A 17,679-nucleotide genomic window follows, 5' to 3' on the forward strand; every position below is an offset into this window, starting at 1 on the left:
TCAGTGGATTGCATACTTGGATGCACATTTAAGCACATGTTCCCCTGATGCACATTTAAGCACATATTCCCTTGATACACATTTAAGCACATAATCCCTTGATGCACATTTAAGCACATATTCTCTTGAAAGCAAAGCAAAGCAAGACCCGTGTGAGGATGTCCATCCCATTTGTTCCTGCAAGGGCTGAAGTTGCACAAGCGCTGGTTTCGCTTCAAAGAGAAATGAAAGAGAAATCCCTCCTTTAAAAGAGGGGGGGGGAGAATAAGAGGAATCAATGGCTATATCTAAAACAGTTTGGGAAAAAGAAATTCTCCTCTCTGTAACAACGCTATTTCCATCTTTTGAGTCTCTTCTGAGAATTCTTCTGTTTGACAGTCTTGCAGTACAGAAAGAAGCAGGGGCTTGGCTGAATTGTTCCCAGTGCCGAGTAAAGCCAGTTTTTCTGAAGTCTTGCTGATGTTAACTCCCTTGTTAAGAGGCTGAAAATGTACTTAGTTTTTTGATAGACTCATAAGGCTGAAAAGGATCAAAAAGTGGATCAAAAAATGGGGGTGCCAAGGAACCTACATCTTCACTCACACAGTTCAGACCTGAGTACCAGGGTGTCACATTATCAACTCCTGTATTGTTGATTATTTCTTATCGCCCCTGCGTAAAGCTAGGCAGAATAAGGAGGAAGCATAGTTTCAAACAGGGGCACAGTTTAATAGGAGTCTCTCTACACAAGACATCTTACAAGGGGACACTCAAACGGGAGGTGAAATTGACAGAGCCTTTGGGGAGGTGAGTGCATGGGAAGTTGGAGGGGAAACACATGAAATGAAGTTCACTTGAGCATCCCTAGGTACTTTGTAACATGTATTTCCACCCCTAGTTAATCGCCACAGTGTTGTCATTTAACAACTATCAATTGGCAACTGGGTGTAAGTATAACCCAGTTAACTAGTGCCAAGTGCCAAGTAAAGCCAGGTTTTTTGATGTCTTGCTGATGTTAACTCCCTTGTTAAAAGGCTGAAAATGTATTTATCTTTATATGTGGCATTGGTTGATCTGGCCACAGCTTTCGAAGCTTGCACAGACTAACATAGATAAGAGACTGTTGCTTCTTATACACGAGCTATATAAAGATACATTCGCAAGAATCATGGTTGGTATATCAGGTTCCCTAACTAAGGAAATCCTAACGGAGAAGGGAGTAAAGCAAGGGTGTGTCCTAGCCCCCATGCTCTTTAATCTATTTATAAATGATATCAGGGCTCATTTTGAGGGGGAACGCGCAGGAACGCAGTTCCGGTAGTTCCCCAAAGAAGTCACATGTCAGGTGGCCCCGCCCACCTGACTCTCAGCCATTTTGGTCCCGTTTCAGCCTGGATTGGGGCTGAAACGGCCCGGATCGGGCCTCTGACGGGTGGTGGATCACTCTCCTGTTCAGCAGTGGCCTGATCCTGACCATTTGGGGCCCCTTTTCGGCCATTTTCAGCCCCTTTTTGCCATTATGGGCCCAATTTTGGCACTGAATGGCCAGGATTGGGTCCAAAACAGCCAGGATAGGTGATGCCAGGGGGGTTGGCATATGCAAATCAGTTATGCCAATGACACATTTCTGGTGATGTCAAGGGGTGTGGCGTATGCTAATGAGTTATGCTAATGAGTTATGTTAATGAGTTCCTCCAGCACTTTTTCTACGAAATGACCCCTGAATGATGTTACAAAACTATCCGGACCAGAATTTGTCGCGCCGACCTTAGGCCGCCAGAAAGTGTCAGTATTGTTATACGCCAATGATATAGTCTTAATGTCTTTAACTAGGATTGGATTAAAGAGACCGGATGTAAGCACAACCCATTTAACTAGTTCTTCTTACTTCATCTTGCAGTGGTTCTCCGGGATTACGGGATGGTGCCGTACATTAAGATTTTTCTGGATGATGAGTTGTACCGAAGCGACGCGCTGACGATCCTGGAGCAGCTGTCCGTGGTGAACCCCGAGGAGTACATGAGCATCGCGGTGGGGGCCCTGTGCTCTTCCACCCAAGGGGAGCTGCCCCTCAAGCTCGATCTGCTGAAGGTGATAAAGAAGACCGCTGCATGTTTGTTGAGTCTGGCCCCACTTGATTGGAAAGCACCTGCCTCTTAGGCCTGCTACTTTCTGCCTTTGTCAGCGCTGAATATGCATTCAGTAGAATGCAGGGGGGGGGTTCAACTGTAATTCAATAAAGGGATCTCTAAAAGCCCAGTGGTGCAGAGTGGTAAGTGGCAGTACTGCAGCCCAAGCTCTGCTCACAACCTGAGTTCGATCCTGGCGGAAGCCGGGTTCAAGTAGCCAACTCAAGGTTGACTCAGCCTTCTATCCTTCCAAGTCCGGTAAAATGAGTACCCAGTTTCCTGGGGGTAAATGACTGGGGAAGGCAATGGCAAACCACCCTGTAAAAAGTCTGCCAAGAAAATGCCGTGATGCGATGTCCCCCCATGGGTCAGTAATGACCCGGTGCTAGCACAGGGGACTGCCTTTACCTTCTACCTTTACAAGTCAAGTTATGACTTGACAGCACTTTACACCCACACAGTTCAATAAAATCTGTATGGAGAAGAAGCCAAAGGAAGATACTCACAAAAGAGGTTGTTGGTAGGCAAGTGGTATTTAAGGCTATGGTACTGTAAAACGTAGCCTATATATGTTATATATTCCTTACTTTAGAGGAAACATCTGAGTTTGTGCAGCTTTCAGTGGCTATTCTGATTCCTAAATGACATCCAGGCTTTGCTCCTTGTAGATGGGTGGAAGGGCCCCAGACGACCTGGAACAGTGGAGTGCACGATGAACTAGGGGCTAGGCATTGGTCCATCTTTCCCAGAAACACTTCTGTCATGCTGAGTGCGAGAAAGAACTTTTGTGCAGGCCTCCAGGCTGCATATTTATTCAGGGTTCACATCGTGCCCTTGGCTGGAATTCCTTCACTCTGATCCTTTTGAACTGGTCAGGCAAACCCTTTGCACCTTCTCACCCTGACTACCCCAGACTCCTCCAGGCTTCTTCTTTTGGGCCCCTTCCTTGCATCTGGACCCAACCCTCTGGGTACCCCCTTCCCAGTGCTTCTATGCCTGGCACAGTCCTGGGGGGATGCTGTCTCCTCCGATTGCAGCAGCAGTGGCCAGTGACCCTCATCCAACGGATTTGGCTCAGGGTCACACCTGCCCCACTGGGCTCTTCTCCCATCCTGCCTTACCTTAGGTCCAAAGGTTAGCACTGCCACCTGTTTGATTCTTGGGACCACTCACTCACTTATCTGGTCCCTCTCAGTACATGCCAAAAAGAGCAAGAACGTTTCCAGTTGGAACCCCTCCCCTTTGTTGTACAAAGAAGTAATGGAGCAGAAGACATCCTTTAAAAAATATTAAGATAGTTGGATCGTTTGCAGTTTTGCTGTGTTTTCTAATATGCTTTGCTTTGCTGTGCAATATGCTCGAGAGAGAGAAAATGACAAAGTTACACACAGAGGCTTGGCTTAGATTTAGAAAAGAAATGAGAGTTCTTTATTGTAGGAACTTCGTACTTTGATAGGAAAGAAGAGAGATATTCCTATCTGTCTATCTAGTCTAAGGGCCAAGCTACAAGTGACGAATGACACTTGAACAGCTAGTGAACAGACTCACATGTGATCGAGTGGAGGGCAAGTGGAGCGCAAGTGAACAAGGAAGAATACATGTGAGTCTGTTCACTTGCTGTTCAAGTGTCATTCGTCACTTGTAGCTCGGCCCTAAGGGTGGCATCTGTTAGCTCTGCCATCCGTTTGATTCTTCGGATCCCCCACTCACTTACCGTGCCAAAAAGAGCAAGAACGTTTCCAGTTGGAACTCTTCCCTATTGTTGATTGAGGGGGTTTCAAAAAATGTACAAAGAAGTAATAGAGCAGAAGACATCCTCTAGGCAATTGTCCTTTTTTAGAAATATTAAAATAGTTGGCTCATTTGTAGCTTGGCTGTATTTTCTAATATGCTCTGCTTTGCTGTCTAACATGTATGTGAGAGAGAAAATAACAAACTTACACACAGCGGCTTGGCTTAGGCTTAGAAAAGAAATGAGAGTTCTTTATTGTAGGAACTTCGTACTTTGATAGGAAAGAAGAGAGATATTCCTATCTGTCTATCTTGTTCGCGGGTGGCACTGGGCTGCAGGATCCTGCAATGGCAAGGGTGGCACTGGACTGCAGGATTGCACCATCCTGCATCCATGGTGCAAGATGGTGAGGAGTGAAGGTTTCATGTGAGACTGTGACAAAGAGAGGAAGAAGAAGAGGTCACAAGGAGGAAGTCCTGAGAGTAACCATCTACACATCAAATAATAGTGCCAGCAAAGAAAAAATAGATTCTAACTTTCTTGTTTGTCCCCCTCTGAAACCTGATGAAGGGGCAGTGTTAGCCTTCCTCTTCCTACAAGAACAGCCAAAACTAAGGCAGGAGTTATTAACATTGCTTTGCTACCATGGACAATCTGTACAAGGGTTGGAGTGGAGGGGGTTGACTTCTACGTTATCACATGTGTGGGATTAGTCCAAGAAACCAGTACCCTCAGGAGATGTGAAATACAGCATTATTATTATAAATGGGAATCTTACGGCACTTTAAAGACTAAAAAAAGTTATTCCCGCATAAACAAAATGATTGCTATCAGTTGTGGATGACGCACAATCTCTCTCCTCCCCCCTTCCCCGCTTTCCAGCAACCTTTTGGAAGCTGTGGAAACCTTTAATCGAGTTTGGCGGTGGTGAAGGGTTGGATGTGAGCAAACTGAAGTTTAATCCAGCCATTCCAAGTTAAAATAATGTTGGTTGAAATTAAGCCAATCTAGAGTTAGGTTTTCAGCCTCTTCTGGAAGGGGTTATATTCCCCTGAGGAATCGGGTTCACAGCATGAGGGTGCTCCTGGACCCTGCCCTTATTTTTTTAAAAAACATGTTTTATTGGTTTCTCCATGAAAGTAGAAATAAAAGAGGGGAAGGTTAAGAAAGAGAGAAAGAAAAGAAGAAAAAAAGGAAGAAAAGTCATTTAGACTGCTTACATCAACATTCTAGTTACTTATACATTATATTTTTTCCTACCAAATGTTTGACTGTGATTACTGGTAACAAGTTACAATAGTGCCTTTATATATTTATTACGTTCTAGTCTTTATATTTAATTTTAATCCAGTTGTAGAAGGGGGTCCATGGGACAGAGAAGTCTTCTTCCATTTGTCCTTTCATTAATGAAGTTAATTTGTCCATTTCCGCGTTTTCCATTATCTTCGTTATTAAATCCTCTTGCAAGGGTATTGTTGGGCGTTTCCAGTAAGACGCTAATAAAATTCTCGCCGCTGTTACCACATGGACTATAAGGTATTTCTGTTCTTTGCGACCCTGCCCTTCTTGAGACGCAATTGTGAATGTCTCCAGAACTGCATGGTACCAGTTTAGGCTTGTACACCAACAGCAGCCATAAGCTTGATCTCAGAACCAAGCTACACGTGACGAATGACACTTGCCTGGCAAGCGAACAGACTCGCGTGTATTCCTCCCTGTTCACTTGCCATTCACTTGCACTCCACTTGATCAAGTGAATGGCAAGTGAACAGGGAGGAATACATGTGAGTCTGTTCGCTTGCCAGGCAAGTGTCATTCCTCACTTGTAGCTTGGCTCTCAGTCACATGTGCCCTGGTTACATCCAGCTTGGATTACTGTAATATGTTTTAGTTGGGTGCTGCTTTGGGCAATTGCTCACATTTTCAATGGACCCTGTAAGGCCCCTAACTAGAACCCAAAACAGTGTTTGTATTGTCTTAACAATGTACTGCTGAACTAGTTGCCAATTTGCACCCACATCCAATTCAAAGTGTTCTTGCTTACTTTTAAAACCCCAAATGGCTTATGGCCAAGATAATAGAAAGAGCACTTCTGGGGGCTGTACCACTCTGAAGTCTACATGCTCAAAGCTGGTATGGCAGATAATGTACACCTGGGTGTCTCAGTAGAAGAGTGTGAACTCTTACTAAATGCCCCAGGGAGGAATTTGTGCAATCGCCAGGCTGCATCGAAGTATCATCAAACTGTAGATGGGTACTCCATGCTCAGATTTTCTGGCATTGCTTGGAGGAAACAGGCTAGGAAGTTGCAATAGTCTGGAAAGACCAACCTGTAGCATGGAGATAGTGCCTGGAAGCATCAGGGGTGTAAATGAGGAAAGAATGGGAGATAGGTGGATTGTTACTACCATAATCTGCAACTGCCATTGAATGGTGTGGTGTGGAACCATCCCCAGATCCTACCAGAATCTGAAAAGGGGAGAGAAGGTTTATAACTGGCTACATTTTCCCATTATGTGGACACTGAGCAAGTTCTTTGTACATGCGAGATGGGTGTGGGAGTGGGGAGTCAAATGCAGAACTCGGCTACGAAGCCAACCACACGCAAAATCTTTTATCGCCGTAGGCTGAACAATCATGTTTCAGTCTAAGTTTATTGCTCACCAAAACTAGTATTAAAAAAGAAATGCAGCTTTGATGCCTAATTCTGACAAATTATAACTGTGTTAATATATAATGTAAGGAAATGAATTCATTATCTCTAGCCTTTGGGACTGTGATTACATTATGTGCAAATTCAGATTGATTTGCTAATATATATTTAGCTGTTAAATCCGGAGCTCAAATGTGATTAGCCCGGCAGTATTCCAGAGTGGCACGCGGCAGGCAATTATAAGGAATAACGAATAATGTGATGTGAAAATAAATTCCGTTAGCTGTAACTGAGTTAGGGGTTTCCAGCAGGCAGGCCTTTTATAGATTAAAGCCAGAAGGATGCTAAGTCTTAGGCGATTAAATGGTAACAGAGTTAGAGCCCGAAGAAATGCAGTTAACGCTGACCTCTCCAGATATGTGTCAAAACCATCCCGATACTTGGAAGTCCAATTTATTAAATTTGCGTCTAATTCAGGGGTCTCTGCCTGGTTTGATACATTAGCATGCAAAACTGAATGACAGTAATAAAGTCTTCCGTCTGTGTTTCTAGCAAGCCCTCTTCCACCCATTTGGAGAATTAAGTGGGGTGGCGGTGGTGCTAAGGAAGTGCTCCCCCCCCCCATGAGGTTGATGATAATTCAACTTGGTGGCTCTCATGACCAATATGGTGTTAACTATTCGCAATGTGGTAGAACTCCTACAGTAGTGTTTTGGGTACTGATGATGGTATCTGATGCCTCTGCGAAGTTCACATGTGGAGGATTTGTTAGAGGCGGATGCTTTGACTTCGAGGTCAGGGCTTGGGAATAACAACTGGATCCCAAATCACAGAATGAGAGGTGATCAAGCCCCATGGAGATAGATCAAGATGGGTAGCCGTGTTAGTCTGTCTGTAGCAGTAGAAAAGAGCAAGAGTCCAGTAGCACCTAGAAGATTAACATTTGTGGTAGGGTGTGAGCTTTTGTGAGTCACAGCTCCCTTCTTCAGACAGCATGTTGTCCGAAGAAGTGAGCTGTGACTCATGAAAGCTCAAGCCTCATGGAGTCTGGCTGACTACTATGAGAGCTCCCCCCTTCCAGGGTCTCAGAGCACAGACTGTCAGTCCTCAGCTTGGTGCTAAAGCACATGGAAGTTCAGTTTCTGGTCTCTCTGGTTCCAGTGAGAGCCAAACTACAAGTGACGTCTTACACAGGTTGGACACTAGTCGGCTTCCCTCAAGTTTTGATGGGAAATGTAGGCATCCTGGTTTTACAGCTGCAAGACCAGGATGCCTACATTTCCCATCAAAACTTGAGGGAAGCCGACTAGTGTCCAACCTGTGTAAGACGTCACTTTTAGTTTGGCTCTGAGTCTCCAGTGGCAAAGCAAGGCAAAGCATGTTTTCTAGGAGCCAAAACAGACGAGACGCCTGATGCATGGAGGGCATGCGTCAGTTTCCCGCTAGGGTACATGGGAAGTGTATTGAGAAAGAACCTCTGCCAGGGAGAAGAGGGAAATAATCTCTCTTCTCCCTGGCAGAGGTTCTTTCTCTAGGTGTCTTGTCTATCCACTCAGCTCCTTCTTGCCACCGTCGGCTCCCCTTGTTCCCCTAAAAGCACTCCACAGCCATAGGGAGCCGTGTGCGGGTGGCGAGAGGGAGCCAATTGCGCTGGCAGCGGACAGAGGGAGCTGGCAGCAGCAATACGCTCCTTGCCCCCGTGTCCCTCTTGCTGCTGCCCACACACTTGGCTCCCTCTGGCTGTGGAGTGCTCTTAAGGAAGCAAGGGGAACCAGTGGCAATGAGAGGGGGCCAAATGGACTAGACGAGACACCTAGAGAAAGAACTTCAGCCAGGGACAAGAGAGATTCTCTCCCTCTTCTCCCTGGCAGAGGTTCTTTCTCACTACACTTCCTGTGGAACCTTGCGGGAAACTACCGTGTGTCCTCCACGTGTCAAGCATGTCGTCTGTTTTGGCTCTACCTTGGAGGGGTGTTGCCAGTCCTGGGTTAGCTGGGCCAATTGTTTGATTCATTATAATGTGGCTTCATATGTACAAATACTGAAGAGCATTCTCATAAGCCTTCATTGATTCCTCGGGCACCTCTTTAATTGGGGAGCAGGGTTATTTACTTACTAACGGACTTCATTTCATTTCATTTATTTATTAAAAGATTTTTATCTTGCTTTTCTCCCCAAGGGGACCCAAAACGGCTTACATTATTCTCTGTATTTTATCCTTGTCACATTGCCTTAACTTCAGTGCAGATCGGCTTTTTCCTTTGAAGTAGATCTGCTTAAATATTAAAAAGAAACTTTTAAAAATCTTTTAAATAACTTAAAAAATATGGAAAGCACTGGTTGAAGAAAAAAAACACTCCAAAACCAATGAGGACCCAAAACGGCTTACATTGTTCTCTTGTCCTCCATTTTATCCCCACAACAACCCTGTTAAGGTAGGTTAGGCTGAGAATATGTGACTGGCCCAAAATCACCCAGCAAGCTTCCACGGCAGAGTACAGATTCGAACCTAGGCCTCCCAGAGCCTAGCTTGACACTCTAACCACTACACAACATTGCCTTAACTTCAGTGCAGATCTGCTGTTGGGTTTGAATTCGCTCCATTTAAAACTTAAAAAAAAACTTTTAAAAATCTTTTAAACAATTTAAAAAATATGGCAAACTCTGACTGAGGGGGGGAAAGAACCAAAACGAATGTCTAAATCTGGTACTCACACTGTGGCTCATGGAGAGCCGCATTCACAATTACCCTCAATCCAAAAAGCCACATATATTTCTATCCCTGGTGTGAGGCTCAAGGAGGCTCACAGCTTAGCTGTTTCCCTGGTGGGAACCACCAGCCCACCTCGAGCCCACTTCCCTGAAATATGGGATTTTGAAGATTAAACTTCAGCTGAAACCAGAGAATTTTCTGTTGGGAATAATGGACAGCCAGTTGGAAAAAAGTTTTAGAACACTGTTCTTATACTTTATTACAGCAGCAAGAATACTTTATGCACAAACGTGGAAAACTACAACATTGCCTACAGTGGAGGGATGGTTGACAAAAGTTTTGGCGTTTGCGTTAACGGCAAAACTTACTGCATTAATTAGAGAAAGGACATTAGTTAACTTCTTGACTGAATGGAAACCATTAATAGACTTTTTGCATGAAATGGATAACAAGGATTTGTTGACATCTGGATTTATGGATTAAGAAACATGAACAATAGAAAAAAGAGAGGTTTTGTGTCTAAGAATAAGTGGGACTCTAGAAATGATATATACTTGTTGCGGCGAAAATCAGAACTCAACTTGTGTAATTCATGTGTTTTTTGTTTTCTTTTTTCTCTTCCTCTTAATTTTATAGATATATGTATTGTTAGTGTGTCATGTTTAGAATTGTGTGTTTTTTCTTATTCTCTATGTTTATTGTTTATTATGTTATGGTGTATAGTTTATAGTTTAAATAAAGAAAATTCAAACAGAAAAAAAAGAAAAAAAAAGAAATATGGGACAGGTACATGTCAAAGAGCCAGTGGGTGAATATTGCCACTGTAAAATGTTTTCTTAGTTTAGGGGATAGGTCAAGATGGGTAGCCATGTTAGTCTCTCTGTAGCAGTGGAGAAGAGCAAGAGTCCAGTAGCACCTATGAGACTAACAAAATTAGTGGTAGGGTAGAAGCTTTCATGAACCACAGCTTCTTCAGATTGTCTGAAGAAGTGAGCTGTGGCTCACGAAAGCTCTTAGCTTAGGGGGAAATGGCAGAGCTGACGGTGCCCAGCAGCTGTTCTGGACGCCCCTTCTTAAAAAATTCACAAAGCCCGAGTCAAACCTCCGATCATCCCTTCAACTTAAATATAATTTCTCTCAGGGCCAAACTAAACGTGATGGTGAATTCAAGGCCGTCATGTTTAGTTTGGTTCTTGGCGGCGTACAGGCCAATGTTCCCCTAAGTGGCTTGACACCAAGACCGGTTTCCTCATTGAGGAGAAAAAACACTGAGCCTTTCAGTGAGGTCACAGGTGATCGAATGTTCCTCTATACAGACACATTCTCTGCACACAGAAAGGTAGGAGATCAGGAGAGAGAGTTCTAGCCTAGATGTCACCCTGACAAGTTGAGGCAGCGGCAAAAAATGCTTTCTACAACCTCACTCTAGCCTGGAAGATTGCTTCTTATCTTGACACGGCTGACCTGGCCATTTGGATCCATGCTATGGTAACATCAGGGCTTGACTATTGTAATGCTCTGTACATTGGCCTCCCATCTAAGTTAACTAGGAGGCTCCAATTAGTGCAAAATGCTGCAGCTCGATTGTTATCAGGAGCAAGCAGGTGCTTGAACATCACTCCCATCCTACAGTCGCTCCACTGGCTACTCATTGTTTACCATGCTCAGTTCAAGGTATTAGTTATTACATACAACGTTCTTCACGGTTTTGGTCCGGTATACCTATGGGACCGCCTCCTTCCCTATGTTCCTCCACGGCAGCTTTGCTCATCTGAACAGGGTCTCCTGCAGGTGCCACCCTGCACACGGGTGAAGTCTGTAGCAGCCCGTACAAGGGCTTTCTCTGTGGTGGCCCCTATCCTGTGGAATGACCTGCCTGAGGAAGTCAGAAGAGCCCCCACTCTCCTGGCTTTTTGTAAATGATGCAAAACCGAACTATTCAAAAAGGCTTTTTACTCAAATGGGAGGGCTGTATTGTAGGGAGGGGGTCTCAGATGCTTCACTAACGAGTTGGGGATCATGGACTTCATTTTTGCCTCATATATTATCTGCTGCTTTAAATATGTACTCCTATGTACACCCATCGCTCCATGCTCTCTAATGTTAGTCCTAGAATTGATTATGTTTTGCTTCAGTATTTTCTATTTTGTCTTGGATCCTTGCTAATGCTATGTCTTTAAACTTGTATCTGTTTGTCTTATGGTATTGTATTGAAATGTACTTACTTGATACTGATTGTATTAACCTCATACTGTGTAATCCGCCTTGAGTCTCAGTGAGAAAGGTGGACTATAAATGACGTAAATAAATAAATAAATATATGGATGGAGGAAATTTGAGTCCTATGAGGCTCCGTTCTCAAGTTGTACAGCTCAAGTGCAGCATTACTGCTACTGTAAGAATAAATCCAAAAGCCCGTTTGGGTTTTGAGAGTTTTTACTGGCAGGAACAATGTGATTAAGTGCCTATTGTCTTCTTTTCTCTCAAAGTCTCTCCTGAGGATGCTGGAACAACCCCGGAGCCGGTCAGCCTTCAGAACCAGCAGTGGTTTTAATGGACTGCTTTCCCTTCTCTTCGATATGGAGGGCGCACTGCATGATCCGCCATCAGTCATGTGGAGCTCAGTCCACCACAGCCAGGCGATGGAGCTGCTCTCGCATACCCTCCACGCGATAGCCGCTGCTCTTCACTTGGACACTGTCAATAGCGACTTCTTCCACAAAAACGGCCTCTTTGAGAAGCTGGCGGAGTACCTGTCCTTGCTTGGCTGCTTCGCAGTGCCAAAAGGGAGGCAGACCGTTAGAGCGCTGAGCAAGACTAGATCATTTGTCGAATTGTTGGATGCATCTGTTTGCTCAGCACAGAATCTCCCGACCTGGTTCAAAAGCTGCGTATGGATATTCAGTTTCCTTGACCAGATGGCCAAGGGGAATGTCTTCCAGCTCAGGAGCTGCTCGATGAAGCTGGAGCCTGGGGCAGAGGCACTCCTCCCAGCACATATTGATGAGACCCCCCAAAATCACCCAGACAAGATGGAGGGCACCGAGGAGCACCTGGACAATCAGAGAACAACTGACAATCTGCAGCTGGATCCCAAAGAAAGGTATGTTTGACTTTTAATAAAGGAACTCGAAAGCCTGTCCTGCTCCTTCTGGTTGCCCACTGAGTAGGGCTGCCACCCCAGGTCCTGTTGCCCACCACGGCTTAGAGTGGCAGTGTGAGAATTTTCTTTTTAAAAAAATGCAGCCTTGTCTACTTACTGGAAGCTCTTACCAGAAGTGACAAAGGGTAGCTCTAGGCATACTATAGAGTTTTCACCATAGAATTTTGGAGAATTCCTAGAACTACCCTTTGTTGCTTCTAGAGTAACTCTAGAAGACACCAGCAACTCTATGGTTTTACACTGCTTAGCAACCCAATCCTTGGGAGGTTGGAAAATTCTGCAGCTGTATCAAGTCTCCACTCCCTGGGAGTACCAAAGACAAACCAGGTAACATGTACTGCCCGCAGCAGCTCAGATAATAGTGCTCTTTTAGAACTCTGTACCTGCACTGCCATTTAAAGGCTCCACCTGGGCTGTTTCCACACGTCTTACTGGCCTCCGGAACGTTGCGCAAAACACCCGGAAGATAGTATCTTCTCGTGCGAAATCACACCAGGAAGATGCAATGTCACGCAAAACTCCCAGACGATAGCGTCTTCCTGGCATGATTTTGCTCGAGACGATACTATCTTCCGGGTGTTTTGCGCAACGTTCCGGAGGCTGGTAAGATGTGTGGAAACGGCCCTAGTTGCTGCACTTGCCTGCTCAGCTCCAGAAGCCAGCCTGGGGTGATCAACCACAGCCTTAGGGTCTCACCACATGAGACAAAATACACTCGAATTACACGGGCCATTCGAGTGTAATTCAAGTGTATTTTGTCTTGTGTGGTTTGACCCTTAGAGATAAAATTTGCTTGTCTGGATGCACTTTTGGTGAGCAGGAGCTGGATGGGTGGATACTTTAGAACAAATTTGACATGAGGCTTGTTGCTTTTGGGGAGAAATGAATACTCTTTATTGTTAAAGAAATCCATACTGTGATAGGAAAGGCAAAATTGGCACTCTATCTAGCCTTTTAACTAGAGGATGGAGAGGGATTCAGAGAGTGTATGTTGCTGTCTTGGAAGCAACAAAGACTCTCTACATGATGCTCAAGTGGAGGGAGATGCAATGTTAGCTGGGAAGTGTAGTTTAAAAAGACAGAGGTGAAGGCTCTGTCAATTTCCCCTCTCTGCAGAGCTGGCAAAGATCAGGGCTCAGAGGGTTTGTTAATTTCTTCTTTACTACTTCAAAGGGGAGGTGAAATTGACAGAGGCTTTAGTTTAGTTCTGTTCTAATATATAATCAAAGGATGTCAGGCCGCAATTCATTTATCCTGCCAAGTTCTAGTTATGTTTTAAGCTAGGCCAGGATGTTTAATGCTAGATTTTCATCAACAACTTGGGATTTTTTGATTGTTTTTATTATATTTTCTTCTGTAAGCTATTTCAGATATATTCCTTGGAGAAGAAGCATAACTTTTTTCTAAATAAATAAATAAATTTAAACTTTTTAAAAAGATATTATCATTTAAGCCACCTGGATTACAGGAAAAAGCAAAATTAAAGCATTCAAGCAAATACAAGTACTGTTATTTCAGTACCATTATCATCAACAACTGGTACAGAAGAATAAGGGGGGTACCTCATGTCATCACAAAAAAGTGACAGGTGCCCCGCCCCTTTCTGGGGCAGAAGTCCCACCTCTAGACCCCGGAAGCAGTACCCCACGTGACCGGGAGGGCCTAGCAGCTCCCTGTGACCCCTCTACGAGCCCCGCCTGCCCCTGTGGACCAAGAGGAAAGAGTTTTGAGTTTATGGGGTGCTAGGGTAGAAAATTGGGGGGCAGACCAGCCCCCCTGCTCCCTAGAAGAGCCTGGCTGGTTCATGTGACCCCTCATTTTGCTCCCCCAGACCCATAGAAATGGGTTTTTAGTTTGTGGGTGCTACGGTAGAAAGCTGGGACCAGATCTAGCACCCAAGCTCCCTATAGGTCCTAAGGGGCACTGTATGCACCCTCTATTCATGCACCATGACCACCCCCCACCCCCAGTGGTTGGTGCAGAAGGCAGTGTGTTGAGGGGCAGTGGGCTTTTTGACTTGGGAAACCTGTGTTTCACCGTGTGCTTATGATTTTGAATAGGCGTAGAGAAAAACAAAAAACTGTTTTATGGAAAAGCCAACTGTGTGTGTTTCACAGGGGCTTGTATGTAAGTTTTTGGGGAATAACAATGATGGAGAGAGAGAGAAAAGGAGTTCTATGGAAAAACTTTTGTTGTTTTGACAGCAATTGGGTGTGTGTGGAAAAGCAGCTTGTGTGCGTGAGAGGAGGTTCTCTCAGCTCCCTCTCTCCCCCTTTCAAGACCCGGCAGCAGAGACAGCTATGGGAATGAAAAAAGGAGACTTTTGCTACCCTTCCCCTCCGCGTCGTCTTTAGAGGTTTTTAAAAACACAGCTTAAAAAACTCCTAGAACCCTTTCTCCGGGTAACTAAGGCAGGTTAAAACCAGAGAGAGAGAGAGAGAGAGAGAGAGAGAGAGAGATTTTCTTCCTCCCCCAAACAAGCTGCTTCTAAGCACTTACCAGTCAGAATCTCTAACCCCAAGCGTCGTCTTTTTTAAAGCATGCAAACAGCCTTTAAAAACCCTGGAAAGAGGCAGAGAACCCATTTCAATGCTGGTTCTTTTTTCTTCCCTTTAAAAAATAAAAACGTGCAAAAATACAGTGCAAATTTTTAAAAGGAGGTTTTTCTTCTCTCTTTGAAAACAAAGACAGAAGTAAGAGAGCGCAGCTGCCTTCTGAGTTTTAAACTAGAGCTAGGAGCCCGCGGCTGGAGGAAGGAAAGAGGAGGGGCAAACCTCAGCCAACGAGACCACAGTGTAGGAAAGGAAGGGGGGAATTCGTGCTTATCACCCACCCTGTGTAAAGCAGTCCTTAAGAGAGCCCCAAGTTCCCACAGGTGCCAGAAGCACCCCACCTCCACATTGCTAGCTGTAGAGTTTTGTGGAGTCACTGAGCAAGTAGTCCTTCTCCCCCCCCCCCCCCATCATTCAGTACACAGAAATGCCCCAATCAACATTTCAGTCCACCGTCCCACATTCTCCTCTCTGATTCCAGGCTGCCTCAAGCAAGGGGGAAGCTCTCAAAGAGAGGGAGTAGGGACAGCTGAAATAAGTTTTTGGGGGGAACCAGTTAGGTCTGTTTGTCCCTCTATCCTTTCTGGAGGGGAGCGGGATTACTTCTGAATAGTATGATTAGTCAGGCTGTATCAGGGGCAAAGCTACAATCTTTAATATTCCAGCAGGGAAAATTAAAGGCAAGTGTAACGGGGGTTCTATGAGGCTTAGGACTTTCACGCAATTGTAAGTTAAGAAAAACTTTTAACAATGAATACAATACAACTATTTTTTTTCTTTAACTAAACTCATAAGTGCAACCATTCAGAAACTTTCAGCCAACAATGTCTTTGAAAAGGTAAACAGTTCAACTTGTCAGATCCCATCGAGTGAGAGAGTCTTTCCAATTTGAAGCTAAAGGAACCCATGTTTCTGCCCCCTTCTTGGGGAATTAACAGCCCTGCAAGAACAATACAAACCCAGTAACACTGACCAAACACAATACACAACACGACTTTTAGCCATATTGTTCACATACAACATTTCTGATTATTTTATTCAAGGTGATAAGAGTACATCAATTATTATTATGCTCCACAGCAACAGCAACAGCTAAACCAATCACCCCATAGGGGTTATGCAAGCTTAACGTGTGAATTAATATCATGGAAATGGGTGTAACACGGTTCTTTTTTTAAAAAAATATTTTTATTTTTATTGTGGGAAAGTTAGAAGAATGAACAGGAGAAAGAATGTGAAATATAACAAGAAGACAACTACAAAGGCCCGAGAATGGCCTACAAATCAATCTACAAAGTAAAAACAGTAAGAAACATAACAGGTATATTATTAATCCGTTACAGTTTCTTGCCTACAACACTGCTCTCTTTATTATCAATCAGCTTGCCGGCTCATTAATATCTTTTTCAGTGTCTCTTCTGCTTGATATCTCAGAACCTTATTCTTAAAAATCAAAGCCACAAATCATTTTTCATTGCCTCTCTCAGATAGTCCATAAAGGGCTTCCAACTTGCCATGAATATAGAGTGTTTTATCTCCAATTAACACTGTAAGCTTGACCATCTCAACTAATCTTTCCAGTCCAATCTCCATGAACTACCATTTTGAGTATATAAGAGCCATGCCTCTGTTACTATATCTAAAATAAAAATACCGTGCTCTTTTTCCAATTTATTGTCCATAATATCCAACAAATAGAACTCTGGTTCTATTAACCTTTAAGATTATCTGCATTAACCTATGTGCTTGTAACCATTTTTTTTTTGCATTGTTGCAAGTCCACCAAAGATGTTCCTTCCTGTTGTTCACATCTCCAACATTTATTTGAGACACCCATGGCCATTTTTGCAATACCACCAGTACATTGTTTTGTAAAAATTCTCCTGAGTGGGACACAAAGTAAATTTGAGGCCCTTAACTGACATCTTGATCCATCTGTATATTATACCCAAAACTCTATGCCCACTTTGTTTGACAGATTCTTCCTCTGTATCAAATTTCAACAACAGTTTATACATTTTCTTTATTATATGATTTCCATTTCTTTTTCAAAATCTGCCATCTCTTGCTGAAATCCCCATTCTTTTTTGTCCAATTTAAACCTTTCTAACAATTGTGCATAAAAGAACCACTGACATTTGTAACCCTCAGCTAATAATTCAATTTACACGCCTCTTCCAAAAACACTACTAAGTTGACCAGTCCTGTTTAGTTATCATTTCCTTTCTTTAGATGGCTTCTTGTGGTGAAATCCACAATGAGCCTTCGGGGACAATTTCGGTTTGATACTTATTCCATATTCTCAGGTGTAACCTTATTCTATTGAATTCAATAAAGAATGAAAAAACAGGTAAAAAACATGTTCCTGAGGGGGGGGGGGTGCTCTAAAATGCCCAGCCTTCTCGGAGATGGGGGGGCCCTCAGGAAGAGATTTTTGGTAAACTGCCCCTACGAGGTAGGCCGAGGTGCGGGGGTCGCATTGTTGCGCTTTTGGACTGCATGTGACATGTCTACGAATTTGTCTCAATGAGGGGGACCACATGGTACAGCTATCGGGGCGATCTGAGCTGTTTTGGTGATTTTTGGTAAACCATCTCTACTAGGTAGACCAGGGTGCAGAGTCGGTGTGTTTCATTTTGGATAGCATGTGACACATCTATAGATTTGTCTCAATGGCATGGTACTGTTTATGGGGTGATTGCGGCAATTTTGGGAATTTAGGGTAACTCTCCCCCGCCAGGTAGGCCCGGTTTGTGGC

General features: G+C 44.0%; 1 protein-coding gene across 1 annotated transcript in view; it reads left to right on the plus strand.

Annotated features, from left to right (window-relative positions):
* WDFY4 (WDFY family member 4) overlaps nt 1–17,679 on the plus strand; it is a 229,231-nt gene that overhangs the window by 20,040 nt on the left and 191,512 nt on the right. The window contains exons 7-8 of the mRNA XM_054983968.1: nt 1,880–2,070; nt 11,696–12,309. Of these exons, the coding sequence (XP_054839943.1) occupies nt 1,880–2,070; nt 11,696–12,309 (805 nt within the window). The remainder of the gene's footprint in view (nt 1–1,879; nt 2,071–11,695; nt 12,310–17,679) is intronic.

The sequence above is a fragment of the Eublepharis macularius genome, chromosome 6 (assembly GCF_028583425.1).
Source record: "Eublepharis macularius isolate TG4126 chromosome 6, MPM_Emac_v1.0, whole genome shotgun sequence".
NCBI lineage: Eukaryota > Metazoa > Chordata > Lepidosauria > Squamata > Eublepharidae > Eublepharis > Eublepharis macularius.